This window comes from Perna viridis, chromosome 5 (assembly GCF_037379345.1).
Source record: "Perna viridis isolate PV_CMFRI_1.1 ecotype Kerala chromosome 5, ASM3737934v1, whole genome shotgun sequence".
NCBI lineage: Eukaryota > Metazoa > Mollusca > Bivalvia > Mytilida > Mytilidae > Perna > Perna viridis.
The window spans coordinates 49,968,336-49,988,769 of NC_142449.1; the positions used below are offsets into that span (position 1 = coordinate 49,968,336).

Sequence of the window (20,434 nt, forward strand, 5' to 3'; positions counted from 1 at the left end):
TGGATCCGATACCAAATCTTTATTCTTATATTGTTCTTATAAATAGGTACACTAATTTCTTGTGACCAAAATTCTGGTACAATACCTGTATCGAGTACTAAATTAAAAATCTTGAAGTATACAGGTATTGGCTCCGAAACAGTGTTTTTAAGATGATCATTAAGAATATTATCAACTACAAATGCTTTGCCATTTTTTAGATTTCTAATATTTTTAATTTTAACTATTTCGTCCTCAGTGATTGGACCACTAAGTAATTCGTTCAATTCAATTGGTAATTTGTTAACAAAATCTTCTAAATTTCTTGAACTCTACTTCGGCGTCCATTTTGTTATCAGTCTTATATTACATATTCCTGAGCGGGTGTACTCAAATGATTATCATTTTTCATCGAAAGTACAGAGTAAATATCAAGCTATAACACAAAAAAACTTGTTTTTGAGGAAAATCAGTATTTTCATGAAAAATAATGCTTCAGAAAAGGTGTTTATTTTATGAACTCAAAATAAAAGTGAAAGTAGAAAAGGTCTATTTTTAGTTTGACCAGTCCTGGTGTACCAAAGTTTGTGCTTTTTTTCTAAAATGGATCTAAAAATTATTTTTGACATTTCCTTAATTGAAAAACATGGTCAAAAGTTGAAACTCCTTGTATATTTTTTTTAAAAATCATGAAAATTTAAGGTATACTATAGAAGCCTGTGAGGCAAAGAATACAAGACAGACCTGATAACCACAATTTCAGTGGAAAGTGAGATTTTTAGTAAGTGAGTTTCAATTATCCTAGAAGCTTTCAAACAACAATATATCATATTTCATACTAAATGGAGCAACCTTAAATGGCCTAATTTTTTACTTTTATGGCATATTTTTACTAAATTTGGAAATTAGCAATATTTTTTATGGATTAAAAGATGACCAATGGATTGGAATTGCTATTATCAAAAGTTTTCTAAATACAACTATATAAGAAATAAATAAGATGACTTAAATTGCCGAAATATAAACAGTTTTGATTTTTTTTTTAATTTTTAATACTTGGAGTAGAGACTTGACTTGGAAATGGTTGAATTGCTCTTGTTACACATGACATATAAAAACTGAAATATTTTTTGTATTTTCACTTTTATTCTACTTTAACTGCTCAAAAAGTGCTGTACTAAAGCCATTTGATTGATTAAAGTGAAAACTGATCGATAAAACATTTCTTATCTCATAAATGACCATTTCTAATGGTACTTCCACTCAAATTTTAATGTGATTTATAAAAAAATGGTGGTAATGACTTCAATAGCGTGTGAAGTAAGTAGAAACTTTGATGTTTTCTGTGTATGTTATGTACTGTTCTTGCAAAATATCAATCTGTGTCTGTGAGATACTTTTCATTTTGTAATTACTTTGTACATTTATACATGCCCAGGGTACCAATGTGACTGAAAATCAGCATTTGGGGAACTAAGATGTCTTTTTCATTAAAATAATGATAATTATTCAACATTTTGACTCTATTAAACCTTTGTGTAAATAAGAATTTCAATTTTGTGCAATTGGTTGTTTCAGTAAGCAGATATAAAGAGGCTCCCTGGTGTTAAAGCTAAAAAAGGGGGTCTGAACTTGACTTTAGTGAATATGGGCCAAAAAAAAATTGAGATTTTGAAACAATTTGGTATTCATAGAATAGTTAAGGCATTTGTCTTATTAATACAGACCACCTTACCTTTTAATGTTTAAAAAAGGTAACAAAATTTTTTTTATCAAAACTTGTCTTTTTTTTTGTTGCAAAATTTGAGATATTTGACTAAATACTGTGAAAGGGTACCTATATGAAAATTGGAACAAAAATTCACAGGAAAGCAGGAGGACAGAAATATTTTGTCCTTAAGTGGGAAATTGAACACAGTTATAGAAAAGCAACAACATTTAAAGATATCAAAAAGTTTAGTAATAGGTATCAGTCTTGTATTACATATTCCTGAGCGGGTGTAAATCAAAACACGAGATCGTCCCATTCCGGAATTGGACGGCCTGAAACGGAATAACGTGGAATCTCATTCCAATTCATTATTCAGGACGTGTCCCATTCCGGAATGGGAAAATTCCGATTTCGACCGCAACAACCAAACTCCGGAGCATTGGTCTCTTCCAGGCCTGCACTACTATTGCCCTTCCAGTGATTAGTAGAGGAACGTCAACGGTACGGAACTGGAGCTGCCTTGGAGGTACCAGTATCGTATTGCATATCCCTGAGCGGGTGTACGTCAAAACATGGATACTATAAAAATATAGTGCATTTTCTTTTTGCCTCTCTACAAACTAATGTTTTGTCAAAAGATATGAACAATGACTTATAAAATAGAGCAAACATCACACTGGAAGATGAAGAACTTTTTTCAGAGAAAATCTACCATAATATCATAAAAATGTTCCACTGAAAAGGTTGGTTTGGTGAGTGCAAAACGAAAGTGAAAGTAAGGAAAATGGCTATTTATAGTTCAAGACTACTTTTCTGTCCGATCTTCGTGGACTCACCCTATTTTCTTTGCGGGAAATTATTTTTTCACATGTCCTTAGAAATGCTACATAAGTGAAAGTTTTATTGAATCAATTTACATATTTTTTTTAAAAATCCTAAAAATATGCACTTCACTATAGAAGTCTATGGGAAAATTAATACGATACTGAGACCTGGAGTTTGAACTTATTGTGCAAAGAGTTAACCGTACGCAAGGACGGACACCCACATACGAAAAAAACCGTCCGTCTATTAAGGCGAGCGTATAAAATATTATAAAAGTGTCAATATTTACATGTAAAAATCAATAAACTCATTAGAACAACTTCATCAAACAAATTTAAGGTCTAATTTATTTGTCTACTACATAAGCATTTTTTTCTTTGACTTAAGCGACATTGTTTGGAACTGGACTTGAACAAACAAGCTGGGGCGTAGGCCAGTTGGATATAAGATTTGTAGGAAATATGGAAGTGCTTGAGATGATACTACCAGGGTTAATCGTTGTTTAATTTTGCGATGAAAGTTCTTCCGTCTTTCGAAATATTTGTTCATACCGTCGATGGTCTACATTTTGACCCTATATTTCAAAGCTCACTTAGCAACAAGCAAAAGTGTCCAAATTTATACCTTCGAGCTTAGTTCGTGATCATGATTTTTGGTCCATGATTGATCATGATTTTTGGTCCATGATTGATCATTATATTTCTAGGCTAAGATTACACTATCCAGTTATAAATCATTCATGTCAAAGTGAAAAATTGTGTCACATTGATATAAAGTGGACTTTGGAAAGTAAATGTCAACAAGTCTGGTATGGATGGAAAATCAGACATTAAAAATATGTTGGCTGAAAAACTTCATTTAAAGGATATTAATGTTAGACCCCAGATGGTCATTGGGGAATGTTCAGAATTTGACGATATCTTCTTGTCCAAGTCTAAACAACATCTATCTTTAAAAGATTACAAATTAAAACATGGAGAGGACATTGAGTCCAGGAGTACTGACTCTGAAAGTTCTAGTGAGAATGGAGATTTATTTGGACAGGAAGTCAGTTGCTATCAAGTATCTATGACTTCTATAGGTGTTATATCATTGACATGTCTTACCATTGTGTTCTGTCATCAGTACATTAAAAAACTTCTTATTTGGATGGAAGATGTAGATCTCAGTATTAGCTTCATTATTTTCATCTTATTATTTACATTAGTTTCTTTCCCTGTTGCCTGGGGGTATATGTTGTTGATGCTTGCATGTGGTTATCTCTATGGATATATCTATGGGCCGTTAGTAGTGACATTTTTTGGTGCCATTGGAATAATGATTGCACATCTGACAATGAAACTCTGTTGTCGAGATTGGATATTGAAGAAGTTTTACAACAAGCAGATAGAAGCATTTATTTCTGTTGTTGAAAGCAAACAAGGATTCAAAATTGTAGCATTATCCCGGCTGACACCTATTCCTTTTGGTTTGCAGAATGGAATATTTTCAGTAAGTTCTAAATTTATTCCTGTAAGAAAATTGTCTGATGCAATGTTGAAAGAAATCATACTGATATTACCATGAAGAATGTTTTTGTCTGTCAAGCAGTACAATGCGATAAGTTGAATTCTAGGTGATCTGTCCAATTTTCAATCCTTCTAGTTGATCAAACCCTAGTTGATGTATCTCCTTGTTAATCCATCCCTCTATGGATCTGGCCCATACATTACTGTACATGTACATGTATATAAAAAATGAATTATTTGTCAATGTTTTTCAACAATTTCATTGATCACAAAAATCTGGCCACTGTTTTTGCATTTTCAACTTTTGATCTGGTTTTTTTTAAGATACAACCATGTACATGCATGTTTGTGTACACTTCCATCCGCACAAATTTTAATTTCATAACTCTACAGTACATGGTCAAAAATATGTCTTGAGCTTCCTTCTTTTGCAAATTTTCATACATGTACATGTACATGTACAAATGTAGATACATGTACATTTAATAGTTCTATTAGCTAAACAAGATTTAAAGTACATGTATGTAAAGAGAAAATAATTGAAAACAGTTTTATTAGAACAACTTTACTCCTGTTTTATTTTGGGATTTTTGATCCTCAGGATTATAATACCTTACATGTACTTGTATGTCACCTTTCCATCTCTGGAACTTCCTAACTATTTCTGAACACTACACAAAAATATAATCCATGTGTAATTCATTTTATATCATTCAAGACCTCTTTTATAACCAGTAAATATGTTTCTTGCAATTAATCAGCTCAATAATAATCTATTATTTCTGCAAATAAAATTAAGATCTAGTCTTTATATCAACTCAAGATCTGATGGACTCCTTTTTGGGCTTGACAGATATTTACAACAAATGTAGTAATAAATTCGCATTCAGGGAATTTAATTCTTGCAGTTATGTGTCTAAAAGCACAAAATGTGTTAAGCATGTTCATTTTAACACACTTATTAGTCAAGTTCAGTATCAAGTGAAAAGCAGTGATTTTAACCAAGTAAAATTGGTGGGAATATTCAAATTGATAAAAGTGTCTAGTTTTTGAAAACTTATTTTAAGGAAATTATTTTCTTAAGCTGAAATTATTTAAGTATGATTATAATGTAGGATGAATACTCTGTCAACATCATGTGATCTTTGAAATTTTGTTCATGCTACAATTTTCACAAGAATCAAAAACCTCCAGTACTTTCAGCACTTTTATTTGTTGAGACACAGTGAAGTTGTGGCTTTCTATTTCATAGAAATTCATGTTTACATATAAGTACATGTATTATTTCCAGCTGTCATATAATTTACATATGTACAAATGTATTTGATCATTTGATTATATTTTGATGATATTCCCTTGGTACATTGTACATGTACATTATTTTGTACACGTACATTGTAACATCTGCCATTTGTAATGCTTAAAAAATGGAAATCAGTTAATAATTGTTTATGTGCACATTTAAGTGCATTGTCACTTGTCAGTTATATTTTATTGATATACTGTGCAAGAGTTAAAAAAACACAGGACTATCACTCTAAATCAGTGATCAAATTGGATTAGAAGATTAAAATGTCTGATTTATTAAAACCTATTCATGAAGAGAAAAAAGTACGAAATTGCCTTTCAACTATTTTTGTTGTTCTTACCCTAGATACCACAGTGCATAAATCATGCGAGAGGCTTTTGATAAATGATATTAAATCTTTAAATATACATGAAATTTACAAACTGCTTGCCTTTCAAGGGAAAATAATTGGGACTAAGTCTGACTTATTCATTTACATGTACATGTACTAATATTTCTTTCTTTATACACATACAGAAGTTTGACTTCAACCTTAAGACATGTACATGTACAAAAGTTCGACTTTAACCTTAAGACATGTAGAAAAGTTGGACTTCAAACTTTTCATCTTTGTCTAAGGAGGCATAATGATACTTTGTACATGTGCAAGTGCATGTACATGTAGAAAGGTACATTTGTACAGTATTTTGTAGTAATACAGCCAGACTTACATGTACATGTAACTTCAGTCACAAGTGTGACATTTTTATTAATAAATCCTCTAATGATTTGAATAAAAACAATGTTTTAAAGTTCTAATGTACATGTATTATTTCAGCTTACTAATATATCTATGACCAAATATTCTGCCGCCTCTGCCATTGGTCTGTCACCAACTGCTATACTCAACTGTTATATGGGCTCAACACTTAGATCCATGGAAGATGTCCTTTCTGACGAGTCCAATGCTCTCACTGGATATGTCATATTTGCTGTGCAGGTAAGTTTTAACCATTGTAAAAAAGAAGGAAACATATAATATGAACAGGATTTAAAGACAATTTAGGGTTAGACACTCTGTTAAAAAAAGCTTTTACATTGTAATTTATATTGATACATATATATTTGTATGTTACTATACAAAATATGTTACTTTGGACAGGCATCAAAATACTGCAAGGTTAAAGTACTGTTACTTTGGCATAATCTCAAACCTCCCCTTTTCTAAAACAGGCCACTGTGGAAAAAAAGTACACAGTTAAATGTACCTAAAAGTCAGTTCAGAAAGATCTGAGTCCCTTGTTGAAACATTAATAAAGAAACTGATTATATGGTACACAAATGCACCAACAAAGAACTAATAGCAGTTAACGGACATGCCAGCTCCAGACCAGTTTAAACCTACAAAAAACTATGTCCTCATTGTATGTGACATCGATTCCAATTCTTCCCATGCTGGGTTGAGAATCATGGTACATTTTCATATATCTACAACTAATGTGCTTCCCTGCAGTACATTCTCCTCTATATCCTTCCTGCATGATCTCCCACAATTGATTTTGGAGAAAATAGTTGAGTCCATTTTTATAGTTAAGGTGGTTCGATCATTTAAGAAGCCCCAATTTAATTTTCTTATATTGACTTGTGTAGTAAAATTTTTTACCCTTATTCCAAAAGGAAAGAAAATAGGGGGTCACCTGACTCATTTTCTCATAAATGGGGGGCTTAACATTGGGAACTTTGGCCTAAAAATGAATACCCATTTCTTCTAGATTGTGTAGTACATGTATGCATTATACAAATGTATGTGCAAATTGAAACTGATCTCAAACGATTTAATTGTTCTAATTTGTTTTAGCATACATTACTTTTTACAGTTAAATAAGATAATATACCCTACAACTTGCATTTAGTAAAATTTAAACTTTTTCCTGCCATTGAGACCCATTTTTTGGCTCTAAAATTTGCCCCATTTTCTTATAAACTTATTTTTAACAGACACAAAATTAAAGTATTTTTAAGAGAAAAAAATACGAGATGATCAGGCTATTTACAGAAATGTATGGAAAATTGTCAAACCAACCTCCTTTTTTTCTAAATTTGAAAAATGATTGATTGGAATTTAAATTCAAATAAGGTCATTTTATTTGCATTTTTATACTAAGTAGCTATCCAAAAAATAGTTTAGCCGACAAAATCAATAACACTTGCAATATAGTCATATTTGTGATATTTATAAGTCTATCAACCCTTTGATGCTTTTTTTTTTACTATAGAACACCTCTATTGAAAAATAGAAGTTGTTCACAATGTGTCACAATACCATGAAGAATTCACATGAAATAGTGTTCAGATTCGCAGAAATTCCAATTAATAGGGGAGCCACCTTGAAATGCTCATTTGTTCATGCTCCTTTTACTTGTAACATGTACATTTCGTATCTGCAATTAAGAAATAAAGGCCATAAAACTATTCACATGTGTCAGATGATGAAAGTCAGCAGTTCACACGTGTCTAATCAGATGTAATTAAAAAATGTTGAATAAAAAATGAAGAAACAGTACCAGTATTAAAGATGACTACACTTACATGTGCATTGTACATGAACTTGTATTGCTGAAAGTCTACCATATATTCAGGGTTACAAATGTATGTTGCTACAAGATTGAAGTCATCACAACAGAAGTTTTATGGTTGTTATTGTGGATTCATGGATCATTAAGGTGTGTCAATCTGCACCATGAAAACTGATTTGTTCTATGTGTCATAGTTTTTCTTTCCTCTTTCGTCTACCCTGTACTTGACTTTTTATGAGCAACTCGGTGGGTATTTCTAGAAAAGCAGAGGATGTTTACCCTACCAGTGCACCTGGTCCATGCTCCCAGTTTTTAGTGGAGCCCAAGTTGCTCAGTTACTTTGTTACTGTGTATGTATTATTTTGGTTATTTTATGTTCCTTGTTGTGGTTGTCTGTTTTCCATGTCAGGTCCATGGATTCCATTCTCGTGATTTCCACTAGAATCTTGGTTCCCTTGATAACTCTCTCTAATTAATGAAGCTTTAGGTGTTGTAATCAATTCAATACTGCATATGGTCATTCAAAGAATCACTCTTAAGCAATTTTTGACAATTTTTATTGAAAGAAATTTCAAGTACTTGAAATAACTATTGATAAATGATAATTTTTTCACTGTTGTTTTGTTTCATTTTTATGGAAGCATTAATTAGATGAATCCATCCTCTTTAAGCAAACTTTAACAACCAGAATTTCGTCATGAAATCCAAGAATTACAGATGTAATTAAAAAATGTTGAATAGAAAATGAAGACAGTACAGTACCAGTATTAAAGAGTAATCAAGGGAACCAAGATTATAGCGGTAATTAAAAGAATGTAATCCAGGGACAAAGACCAGACATGGATTATACTTTCATGTACATGTATTGCTGAAAGTCTAATATGTATTCAGTCATGCAAATGTCCAGAAAGAAATTGACTTAAAATGCACATATACATTGTACAATGCAGGGTTCTATACTAACGGTGGTAAGTGTATACATTGTACAATGCAGGGTTCTACACTGATGGTGGTCCATTTATACATTGTACTTTGCAGGGTTCAACACTAACAATGGTCCACATACATGTACATGTATACATTGTATATTTGTTTGTTTGTTTGTTGGGGTTTAACGTCCGAGCAGCAATACTTCAGCTATATTCAGACAATGAACATGAAATGGATGATAAAATGAACATGAAATGAAAAAAAGGATGGGTCACGAGGATAATAGGGTCGACAAATTTTGATTGCCACTGGAAAAGGGGGGATGGGTAAGGTCGGGCAATTTAGCCTCCTGTGGCGGAGCGCAAAGGTTACTACTCCTATCGAATACCACAGCAGGGTTCTTTAACGTGTGAGGAACGTGGCATCTTTCCCAACATGGTGCACCACTATGGTTTGCGGTCAGGTTTTCCGTATTATAGCCTGACAACCCCAGCATGTAACACGCCAGGGGTACCCCATTCCACCACCTGGGGCACACATCCCAGTTGCTCTGTGGGCTGAGCGCCTAGTCCCCGGCTAGGTTTCTGAGCACTATTTAGTCGCCTTATACGACAAGCTTAGCGCTGCTGCAGGCCCATTCTTTTATCACCCGGACCTGCACGGGGGTACATTGTATAATACAGTGTTCTACACTAACAGCGGTCTGTTAGTCCTGTGCCTACCTAATTGGAGAGAGGACTACCATGAAACTTTGAGTCCTTTAGGATGCCTTAATTAATTCTTAAAATTTAATTAGTCCTAAGGACATGACCAGGAAAAAAAATTGTGAGGACTACTCCAAATTTGTCTACATGTATCATTGTCTTGTGGTTTACCTTTCAAGAAAATATAGTGTCAAACCCTACAATGTTTAAAGTGTTTACCATAAGATGATGTAACTGAAATCATGTGCTAAACATAATTGATAGATTTCTATTTGACCCTGAGGATTTCTAGGACATAATCTTGTCACGCTTTATTTTGGTTGTTCCTGGTTTTTTTTTATGTAATGTGCTGTATCAAATACATGTACATGTATGTAATGGTCAAGTTGATAACATGGATAGTATAAGGGAAAGAAAAATAAATCTGTTTCTGTTGGTGTTTTCTAAAAACTACAGTTGGTACAAAATGTAGGTAGGCAAAACTTAATTTGTTTCAAAAGTTTTTGACTGGTTTGTTTTGGAGACACATTCTGAACTTAAAAGTCCCTGTAAAAAACTGTCCAAAATACATGTACAATATATTTCAGGGTAGGCACAAAAAATTAGGATAAAAAAAATGACTAAAAATAAATTGCTGCAAATACATGTAAGTCCCTTTAATATGGAACATTGAGACAACATATAGTAGTGAAATTGAATATAAAAATAAATTGGGTTTACTACATACAAATGTACATGTATATCCTTGCTCCTAGCACCTGTAGAATAGATATGTAAATAATGAAATCAATATTGTATTCAAGGCCATCAGATTTAAGATTTTCACCAGATTAGATGAACATAGGAAGTGGTTAAACACATATCTTGACTTGGGAAGTACATGTACTCAGTGTGTAAGTGTTTGTTCTTTTGTTGATCAATAATTATTAACTTATTTTTTCTTTTAGATAATAATGACTTTTGTGCTGTTGGCATTTGTGATAAGAAAGGCAAGGTATGAATTGAAGAAAGCAGTAGAGGGAGACTCCAACAAATCACAAATGGTTCCACTGACAATCAATAATGGTGATGATCCAGTTATACTAGTGACGCCTACTAAATCACAAGCAAGTTGATAAAGGGAGCAGTGTAGTGTAGATTCATGTTCAATGTTAACTACCTCTCTAAGTGCCATTCTTATCAATATTCTTGATGCAATTTTATTTGTATGTATCAGATTTGTAGCAAACTTAGAGAAAGTTTTAAATCAAGAATGGAAAATATGCATTGAGGAGGCTAGCAGGTATTAAAATCACTAATAATTTTCTAAAATAATTTCTGCAAAATTTGATTCTTCCAACTGTAAATGACATCTATATGATGTTCCATGTGAAATAATTAGGGGTCAGGTTTATAAACCATCAAAAATACAGGTTTTGACTTTTCTCTGTGTTTTTCCCAGAAAATGGCTTATTTTTGAATATTTGAACTTAGATCATTGAAAAACTAAATGTAATATTTTACTAGCACTTGTCAAATCTTCATTATTTTACATATTTTACTTATTTTTTTTTTTAACTTGAACCAATGATTGAGCCTCCTTTAGTCTGCTAAAATAACAGTACTATTTTACTAAATAAATCGAAAGACTGATGATTAAAAAATACTGTAACTCTAAAAATATTTTGCAAAAGGAAGCAAAGTCTTGATTTAAGATGAACACCTATGTAGTTTTCATTGTCATAATTGTTTAAGTCAGTAATTACATTACAATGTACATCCCTCATTTAATTTGTCAATAATTCCATGAATGTTTTTTTATATGAACTGTTTGATTATAACGAAATCTAGATTCAAGAAAAACTTGGAAATGTAAACTTCAAATGGCATTATAGTACATAGTTGTGCCACAAAAAAAATTGTTTGCAGTAAGAACTGCTTTTTTAGTTTTATTTTGTTTTATTCTTAGCTTTTAGATGATTTAATGTTGGTACAATGTACTTTTCAAAAGTAAATTGGAAATATGAAATCAAATATGTTTTAACTCAATTAAAGGGGCATAATGGAAGAGAATGTTCAAATATTTTTTTTTATCGAAATCTTAATGTAAAATCTAATTGCTTAAGTACACAATCATCCTATAAAATTGCCATCTGTAAAGCACTTTCGAAAAGATGAAGCAACCCTTACAATAAACTGATCAAGGGGAACTAAACTTTAGATCTGCTACTTCTAGCTAAATACTCTCAGTGTTTTAAATGTCTGATGCACTTTGACATGTTCACCTATTCTGACAACATATGTGTAGTTTGATATTAATGATAAGTACATGTAGAATTAGTTTCTTACAAAAAACTTTGCTTGAAATTTTGTGATATAACACTTCTTTACTAAGATGTACATGTATGTGCATTTATGAAACAAAGTCTTCTTATAATGTCAGTATAAAATGTCAAGCTGCTTTTAAATGCTTTATCTTGTTTTCTTCCTCTTGACTCTGCCAGTGAGTTTAATTCATTTGTCGTCTAGGATTTTGTTGTGTTTATGTGCTCAATTATATAAATCTTTCCATGTTTGACAATCATTGACTGTGAATTATATTAGGGGATTAAAAAGGAAGAATACCCAAATTATGTGGTGAATGTTGTTTAGTAAGATGACATAATGATACTCCAACAGTGATACTAAAAATGTACATGTCATGGATGGAAACTTATTATGTTAAATCACCTAAACCAACAATGTTTTATAGTACTATACAAATTAATACCCCTCATTACTTCTACATTATTTCTGTTTTCACATGGCAATTTAATTTTGAGAGTGTTAATTTTTTTGTAATTACCCAAAACAAGATTTTTTGAATTTTTGGTTTTTGCTTATGATTGTAAAATAATGTTTTTTACACAAAGATCAATGCTAGATAACCTAAGTGACTCAGGAAATACTTTATTTATTACACTTTGATTTTATTATAACTTGACATTTCTTTAAGAGGTACATGTAGCCTTATTTTAGAATGTGATGTACAGTTTTCTAATGGAAGTTAATTTATGTGAGTGTTTGTGATTTAAAATCTCTTTTTTGTTTGATTTTCTACATGTATATCTATGCAACTTCCTGTTTGTGTGTTGTCTGTTTAACACTTATTATTTTTATTTTGTTTTCTCTGTGAATTGTTGAATATAGTCACATGCATTTTTGATAGTTGTGGTAAGGAAATGACCACCCAGTAGCTGTCATGGGTGTTGATATGAAAAGATTACTCTAAATGATGAGAAATTTTTGTACAAGTAACATGTGGATATTTTCTACAGTTTGACTCATTTCTATATACAATACCTAATGATTGTGTAAGCTGGTATTATACTATGATTTACACATATATGTACATATACATGGGATCTTTCTGTCTTATACAGTTATATTCTTCTTGTTGATATGTCAATCTCAAAGGTGTATTGACGGTCTAAGGCTTATATTTGTTGTGAGAATTGCTTTACTCTGATGTTTATGATTGAATTGCAAATGATTTTGTTTATCAAATTGTGTTTGATGTAATAATATAAGTGTTACCATTTATAGTAGTTGTCATTTTTTTATTATATAAAAGTAAATTGCTGTTTCCTTCACAAATACATACCTTAAATCAGCTTTTCAATGTAATTTTTTTTTATATTCTGTGAATTTTTATATTCACATAATACACATATGATGTAAATTTCATTGTACATTACTTTACCATGAACCCTTTGTATATTTTTCTCAAGATTATGCAATATCTGTATGAGTTTAAGTTGTTTTTAGAACAAAATAGTCCAACCAGTCTTTAAGATTGATTTCAAACCAGAAAAGAGTTTACTTACATGTGTATTTTTCGATACTTAATGGTCAAATTAGCTTTGGGTGAATTTACCTTCAAGTATGATATTTCAATACTCACAATACAAAGTCCAGTAATGGTTTTCATTGCTGAAACATCTTACTTTTACCTTTATTATAGGAAACGAATATTTTATTCTAAATAATGTCCAATGCAATGTTTCATGGGTTTTCATTGGATAATGTCATAAATTCCAGGGTTTCATTTTCATAGTTGAGGGCTTTAATTTTTTATTTGTGAACATTTTGTTAAAGATTTTTATGGATTTATTTGACAGTTGCATTAGACTGGAGATAACAGTATTGTATTTCAATTTTGAAGATTTGTTGTCAATTATGATTGAAAGTTTGAAAATATCTGGTTACTTCCTTCTAATGTGTGACGATTCAATTTGCAACTGTCAAATCCATGATTTACATCCCAAACTGCAATACAGTTTTCTTTTATCATTGCACTATTTCAGCCAAGTCATTTTCAAGTAAACAGTAGCTTCTAATCTTTATCAGCAACCTTTGACCTTAATCACCTACTGAATGAGTTCAAACTTACTACTGTAATGGTATCTTCGTCAGTTGGTATTATGTAGGCTTTTTACACCTTGTCTCCTTATCTTTTTAGATATGAAATGTTGTTTTTTTCTTATTTATGGTTTTATTTGTGTTTTTTTTTATTGTATTGATGTGTGTGTGTGTGTGTGCCAAGTGTGCTCACAGACGTTAATTAAACAGTAATAATGAAATTAATGACTTACCTCTGTTATGGTAAAGATGATTTCATTGCTAACTAATTTATTTTGTAAGTGTTTTAATTACTGCAGGTTTATATTAAAAGAAGAGTTAACGGTGATCAGAATTGTTAGTGTATCATTTTAATGTATTTGTGGTTAGTCAATCTATTAATAGAGGAGTGTTGCAAATGGGTGGATTTTTGTAATGAATTTATCTTCTTTTGGTCATTTTGTAACCAGTTGACGAAATAATTGTGGAATACTGTATTGTCGGTGTTCCCATCAAAAATAATAATAAATTGAACATCAGGTTAATATTTTAAGATGATTGACTACTTACATCTTTTTACATGAACTATGTTTCGTCTTTTCATTAATGTCACAATTTATTGCAATATTAAATAGTTAATATGTGTAGTCATATTGTGATTAACTAAAATACATCGTAAGTGTTTGAAATAACTTTGGGAAGATATGTATGGAAGAATTTACTTTATTTAAAGATTGTGATGTGACATTATAAATCACATGTTTTATGAATTTCTTAATAAACATTATTTCTCTGTTTACATTTTCTAATAACAATACTGGATCAGGTTGTCAATTTTTGATTATTTGATCAAACTTAAAATATGAAAAAATAGACATTATTAGTAATTGTGGAATACTGTATTGTCGGTGTTCCCATCAAAAATAATAATAAATTGAACATCAGGTTAATATTTTAAGATGATTGACTACTTACATCTTTTAAAAGTTGTTATTTTCAGTAATTGCTTTACTATGTTATATTAATTACCAGCTGGTTAGATCAGTCATCAACATATGACAGGGAATTGAATAAGTTTGGGAGCCAGCATTATGTATGTGGGAAGTTATGTCAAAGAAAGAACCTGAAGTTCCAGTGAAAAAGTTCAAGACCAGAAACAAGACCTATTATAATCTATTTTAAAATATAGCCTTGTCAACCCTTAAAAAGTAAATAAAATTTAGATGATTTCCTTCATATGGAAAATGAGGTGATGCAATGAAATCATATGACATTTCCATTTCAGGAGGTTGATGGTTTCATAGCTAGATTTATAATATATTTGAATATGGAGACCCATATTTATAGTAGTAAAAGTAGATAAAAAGTTTATCTGATGAAATCATATGAAACTCTTAGTGCAAAGTGGATGGTTTCAGAAATTTGATTAAGAGAGTTGTTATACATTTGTTGTCTCATCATTAAGATATCCAGGATTTGAACTGGTATTTTGTGCCTTACAAGCATTAACATACATTGCAAAGTCCCAACATCAGTTTTTTTTCACTTATCTCAGGTATATATATAATGCCATAAATGAAGGATTGAAGCTACATTGTCAATTAGTGCACAATAATCCTTGATTCCATGATAGCAATAAAAACAATACACAATAATTTTAGGGAAAAAAACTTCTGATGATGATAATGGTGAATTCACGTTGAAAATTGCATATTATACATATATTATTATATATTATGGTATAGTTTAAATGAAGGAAAAGGTAACATTTTTGTGATTGATTACATCTATGATTATATATTTATATTACAGGGAAAGGAGAGGAGGTAGTAGTCTGCCTGGTATTTTTATTACATGTATTTGTTGATTAAGCAGTTAAAACATGAACTATGTTTCGTCTTTTCATTAATGTCACAATTTATTGCAATATTAAATAGTTAATATGTGTAGTCATATTGTGATTAACTAAAATACATCGTAAGTGTTTGAAATAACTTTGGGAAGATATGTATGGAAGAATTTACTTTGTTTAAAGATTGTGATGTGACATTATAAATCACATGTTTTATGAATTTCTTAATAAACATTATTTCTCTGTTTACATTTTCTAATAACAAAACTGGATCAGGTTGTCAATTTTTGATTATTTGATCAAACTTAAAATATGAAAAAATAGACATTATTAGTATTATACTTTGACATAAAACAATGTCAATCCCAACTATTATAACTTTTTAAACAATCTCATAAGACACTATAATCATTGATAATTAACTGGAATTACACAGAAAAGTCATCACGGCTCTCAATTTTCTGTGTTAAACCAGTCAATTAGACAATATATTTCATAACAAACCATGTGAATCATGCCAGACAAAACATAAAAAAACACTTGAATCATGTCTGATAAAACATAAAAACCATGTCAATCATGTCTGACAAAACATATAAAAAGAACATGTGAAAATTGTCTGACAAAACGAAAAAAACATGAATCATGTCTGACGAAACATTAAAAAACGTGAATCCTTTCTGACAAAAAATATATAAAAAACCATATGGAATATGTCAGACACATAAAAAAAAACATGTCAAACAACACACTACATTACAAACTGTGAACACCATGTGTGACAAGGCAATGCATTACAGACTGTGTGTACAATGTCGTACATCAAATTGAATTTCAAACCGTGTGTATCATGTATGACAACGCATTACATACCATATATGACAACACATTACATTACAAACTATGTGCAATGTATGACAACGCATTACATACCATATCTGTCGACACATTACATTACAAACTATGTGTACCATTTCTGACAACGCATTACAGTAGGACAAGCGGAAGCCCTTTCGTAGGAAATATCTAATCACAGGTGGTTGCTGAGGAAGCCAATATGATGGCGTTTTTTACGGAAATGTTGCGAACTCACCTTTTTCCAAATTCCCAGGCTGTTACTGCTTAGATAGAAAATAGACATCAGTAAGCCACTATTAGGTCAGTATAAACTCAGCAGCATAAGAATAATTTTTTAATATCTGACTTAAATTACGTGCCAAAAAATTTTTTTTTATTTTGCAAAAATCAAAGCGACGAAGTTTCGTGACTCTAATAAGTAGTATTCGCAATAAAATCTTCTGATTTCAAAGATTTAATCGCTTAAATCGCTGAGGAAACATTTTTTTTTGCATTTAATTTGAATTATCTTTTTTACGAAAATATACGGGATTTTGGGCCCGTCATGTAAGTAACATTTATTTTCACCTCGTACGGAGTACTTCCCTTAAATATTGTCATTTTGTCAATGGGTGTCAGTATCTTCCTCACGGAACTAAATAACTTGATTTCACTGAGTCTGTCAGTTTTGGGGTTTAAGTATTTAGCTAGTGGTAAATATTTTTAAAGCACTGCATGAATTTGGATTGCAACTACACAAATTTGACACGAGTAGCGTAAACATAAATTTGTAGACACTTAACAGATTCATTTACACGAGTAAAAATTTGCTAAACGTTCGTGTTTTAATGTTAGTGTTTATGCATTGATAAAATTTTACCAATATTGTACATGCACATTATATGTTTCGCTTGACTCGCACACATTTTGATGTTCAATTTTAGGCATTTTTGATTTTTCCAACAAAAGCCAAATTTCATATTTGCATCTTGAAAGGTTGACATCTCTGGGTTTTGTAAATTTTTATTACTTTATTTTCAAATAGAAGAATACAGTCTCTTGGAATGCCAGTTATCAACTTATGCCTGAAATGGTTATGCATCTGTCAAAGCTTTATTTTTAATATGAACTGTATTGTGTAGATGCTATTTTGAGTATGAAATTCACAGCACATGGAACGTTGTTATTGACCAAATTTAATTATCTTAGTATGTTTATTTTGCTGTGTTTAATCTGTTCTGCGTGTATTGTTTGAAAGTGGGTGACGCAGTGGCAAATTCAGAAATTTTTCAAAATTAATTCTTGTGATAGGATTCATAGCTGATATTTCTATCCATGTAGTCTTAGTATCCTAACCATCAAATCATTATGAGGCTCAGGAGGAAGCAACCATTAAATTTTATTGAAAAAGGGGGGGATGTAGGATCAAATTTTCTATCCTGTCTATATATTTTGAGGAAATACTTAAAGGGCCTGCTTTCCTTTCTCTTTTTTAATATAACATAAAATATTGGGTCAACAATAGATCTTGCTTTTTTTTTTATTATGGGTAGTCCTGCCTTTTTATTTCTTGATAATTTCAATCCTTGGTTTTCATTTCAAGTTGACCCTACCCCCCTAAAAAATAAATGGTAGTTCCGTTAAGATTACAAACATATATTTCATTAACTAATCCTTTTTTTGTAAGATATTTCTTTATATTTTCCTCCAAACAGAAATATCGAAGGCATTGAAAGGAAAGTAATGTTAACATGTATTTTCCTTAATGTGCCCTCTTAAACCTTGCTAGCAAGTTTCATGCAACTAAGACACCTTTAGTTATCTTACTCGGGGGATAAAAGGTTTTGGATAAAGGCTGCAATTAACAAGGGTTATCAAGGGAACCAAGGTTATAGCGGTAATCAAAATATTGTAATCCAGGGACAAAGACCAGACATGGAAAACAGACATACACAACAAAGAACATAAAGTAACTAAAATCATACATACAAAATAACAAAAGCAAATGAGCAACTCGTACTCCACTACAACCTGGGAGTATGGATCAGGTGCATCGGTAGGGTAAGCGTCCTCTGCTTTCCTAGAAACAAACATCCGCTGAGTTGCTCTTAAAAAGTCAAGTCCGGGGTAGATAAACGAGAAAAGGAAAACTATGACCCATTGAATAAATCAGTTTTCATGGTTCGGATGGATACACCATAACGATCCACGAGTTCATGATGACGACCATAAAACGTCTGTAGTGATGACTTCACAGTGTCTGAAGTATCCTTTATCTTAAGTTCTTTGAGGTAGATGCGATGTATCAAATCCCCGAAATTAGGATTGTTTAAATATAATACGTCATCTATATAGCGGAAACTGAGATTAAAACGATATTCTTTCTTTCGGATCAGATCAGCTATAAAGTCAGCCTCATAAGAGTGAAGGAATAGGTCAGCAAGTAAAGGAGAACAATTTGTTCCTATTGGAATGCCGACCATTTGTTGAAAAACACGTCCACCAGACTGGACAAATGTGTTGTCGATTAAAAATTCCAGCATTTTGTAAACATTTTCCTCTGTATATTTGGAAGATGATTTGGAATTATTTCTTACAACGTATGAGGAATCTCTACCAGGAACTATATATTTGTATCTAGATTTACCTCTTTTTTTGGAAAAAACAACGATGTATAATGTTTTTAATTCGGGATTTTAACTGAGTATGGGGAATAGAAGTATACAGTGTTGAAAAATCATAGGTTTTAATGCTATTATATTCAGATAATAGTCTTGAACTGATTCTCCCAACTTCTGTGACTTTTTTATTACAAATTAACAGTTATGACAAAAAATGCACAGCACAAACATTTACATAGCTTTTCACAATTATTATTATACAATAAGGGGAAACCTGATTGAAATTGTACAGCATTATTTTTTTTCTGTTATAAAAGGAAATTTGCATGTACACGTTGATTAAATTGCATTTCTAAAACCTTTTTCGAAAGATCTTTTGGAAACCCTCAATTCTAGATTATTATAATATAGTGGCAATAAAATTGATTTCTAGGATACTACAGACACTGTGAATTCAGCCTCATATCTTGACCTACACTTAGAAATCAATGGTAAAGGAAAACTGTTGACCAAACTTTACGACAAACGTGATGACTTTTCATTCAAAATTGTCAACCTTCCTTTCATCTGTGGCAACATCCCTTCAGCACCTGCGTATAGAGTGTTCATATCACAACTCATACGTTATGCCAGAGCTTGCCGAAACTACGGAGACTTTTTATATCGCGCTAGAACTCTAACAAATAGGCTTCTGGAACAGGGTTATGTTGCTACAAGATTAAAAACATCACTACAGAAGTTTTATGGTCGTCATCATGAACTCGTGGATCGTTATGGTGTATCCTCTGCACCATGAAAACTGATTTGTTCAACGGGTCATAGTTTTCCTTTCCTCGTTTGTCCACCCCGGACTTGACTTTTTATAAGAAACTCGGCGGTTGTTTCTAGAAAAGCAGAGGACGCTTACCCTACCGGTGCACCTGGTCCATGCTCCCTGTTTTTAGTGGAGTCCGAGTTGCTCATTTGCTTTTGTTACTTTGTATGTATGATTTTAGTTACTTTATGTTCTTTGTCGTGTATGTCTGTTTTCCATGTCTAGTTTTTGTCCCTGGATTGCATTCTTTTGATTATCGCTATAACCTTTGGTTCCCTTGATTACTCTCTCAATACTGTTTACTTCTATTCTCCATACTCAGTTAAAATCCCGACTCAAAAACATTATAAATCGGCGTTTATAAAAAAAAAGATGGTACACCTAGATACAAAAATATAGTTGGAAGAGATTCCTCAAACTGTAAAAAAAA

General features: G+C 31.5%; 1 protein-coding gene across 1 annotated transcript; it reads left to right on the plus strand.

Moving 5' to 3' along the window:
• The first annotated feature begins 2,894 nt into the window (after nt 1-2,894).
• Nucleotides 2,895-15,979, plus strand: LOC148618103 (transmembrane protein 64-like). Its single transcript, XM_088585972.1, has 3 exons — nt 2,895-4,006; nt 6,150-6,311; nt 10,469-15,979. Exons 1-3 carry the CDS (start codon nt 3,326-3,328, stop codon nt 10,634-10,636), a joined length of 1,011 nt encoding a protein of 336 aa, XP_088442098.1. The 5' UTR covers nt 2,895-3,325; the 3' UTR covers nt 10,637-15,979.
• Nucleotides 15,980-20,434: the final 4,455 nt, after the last annotated feature.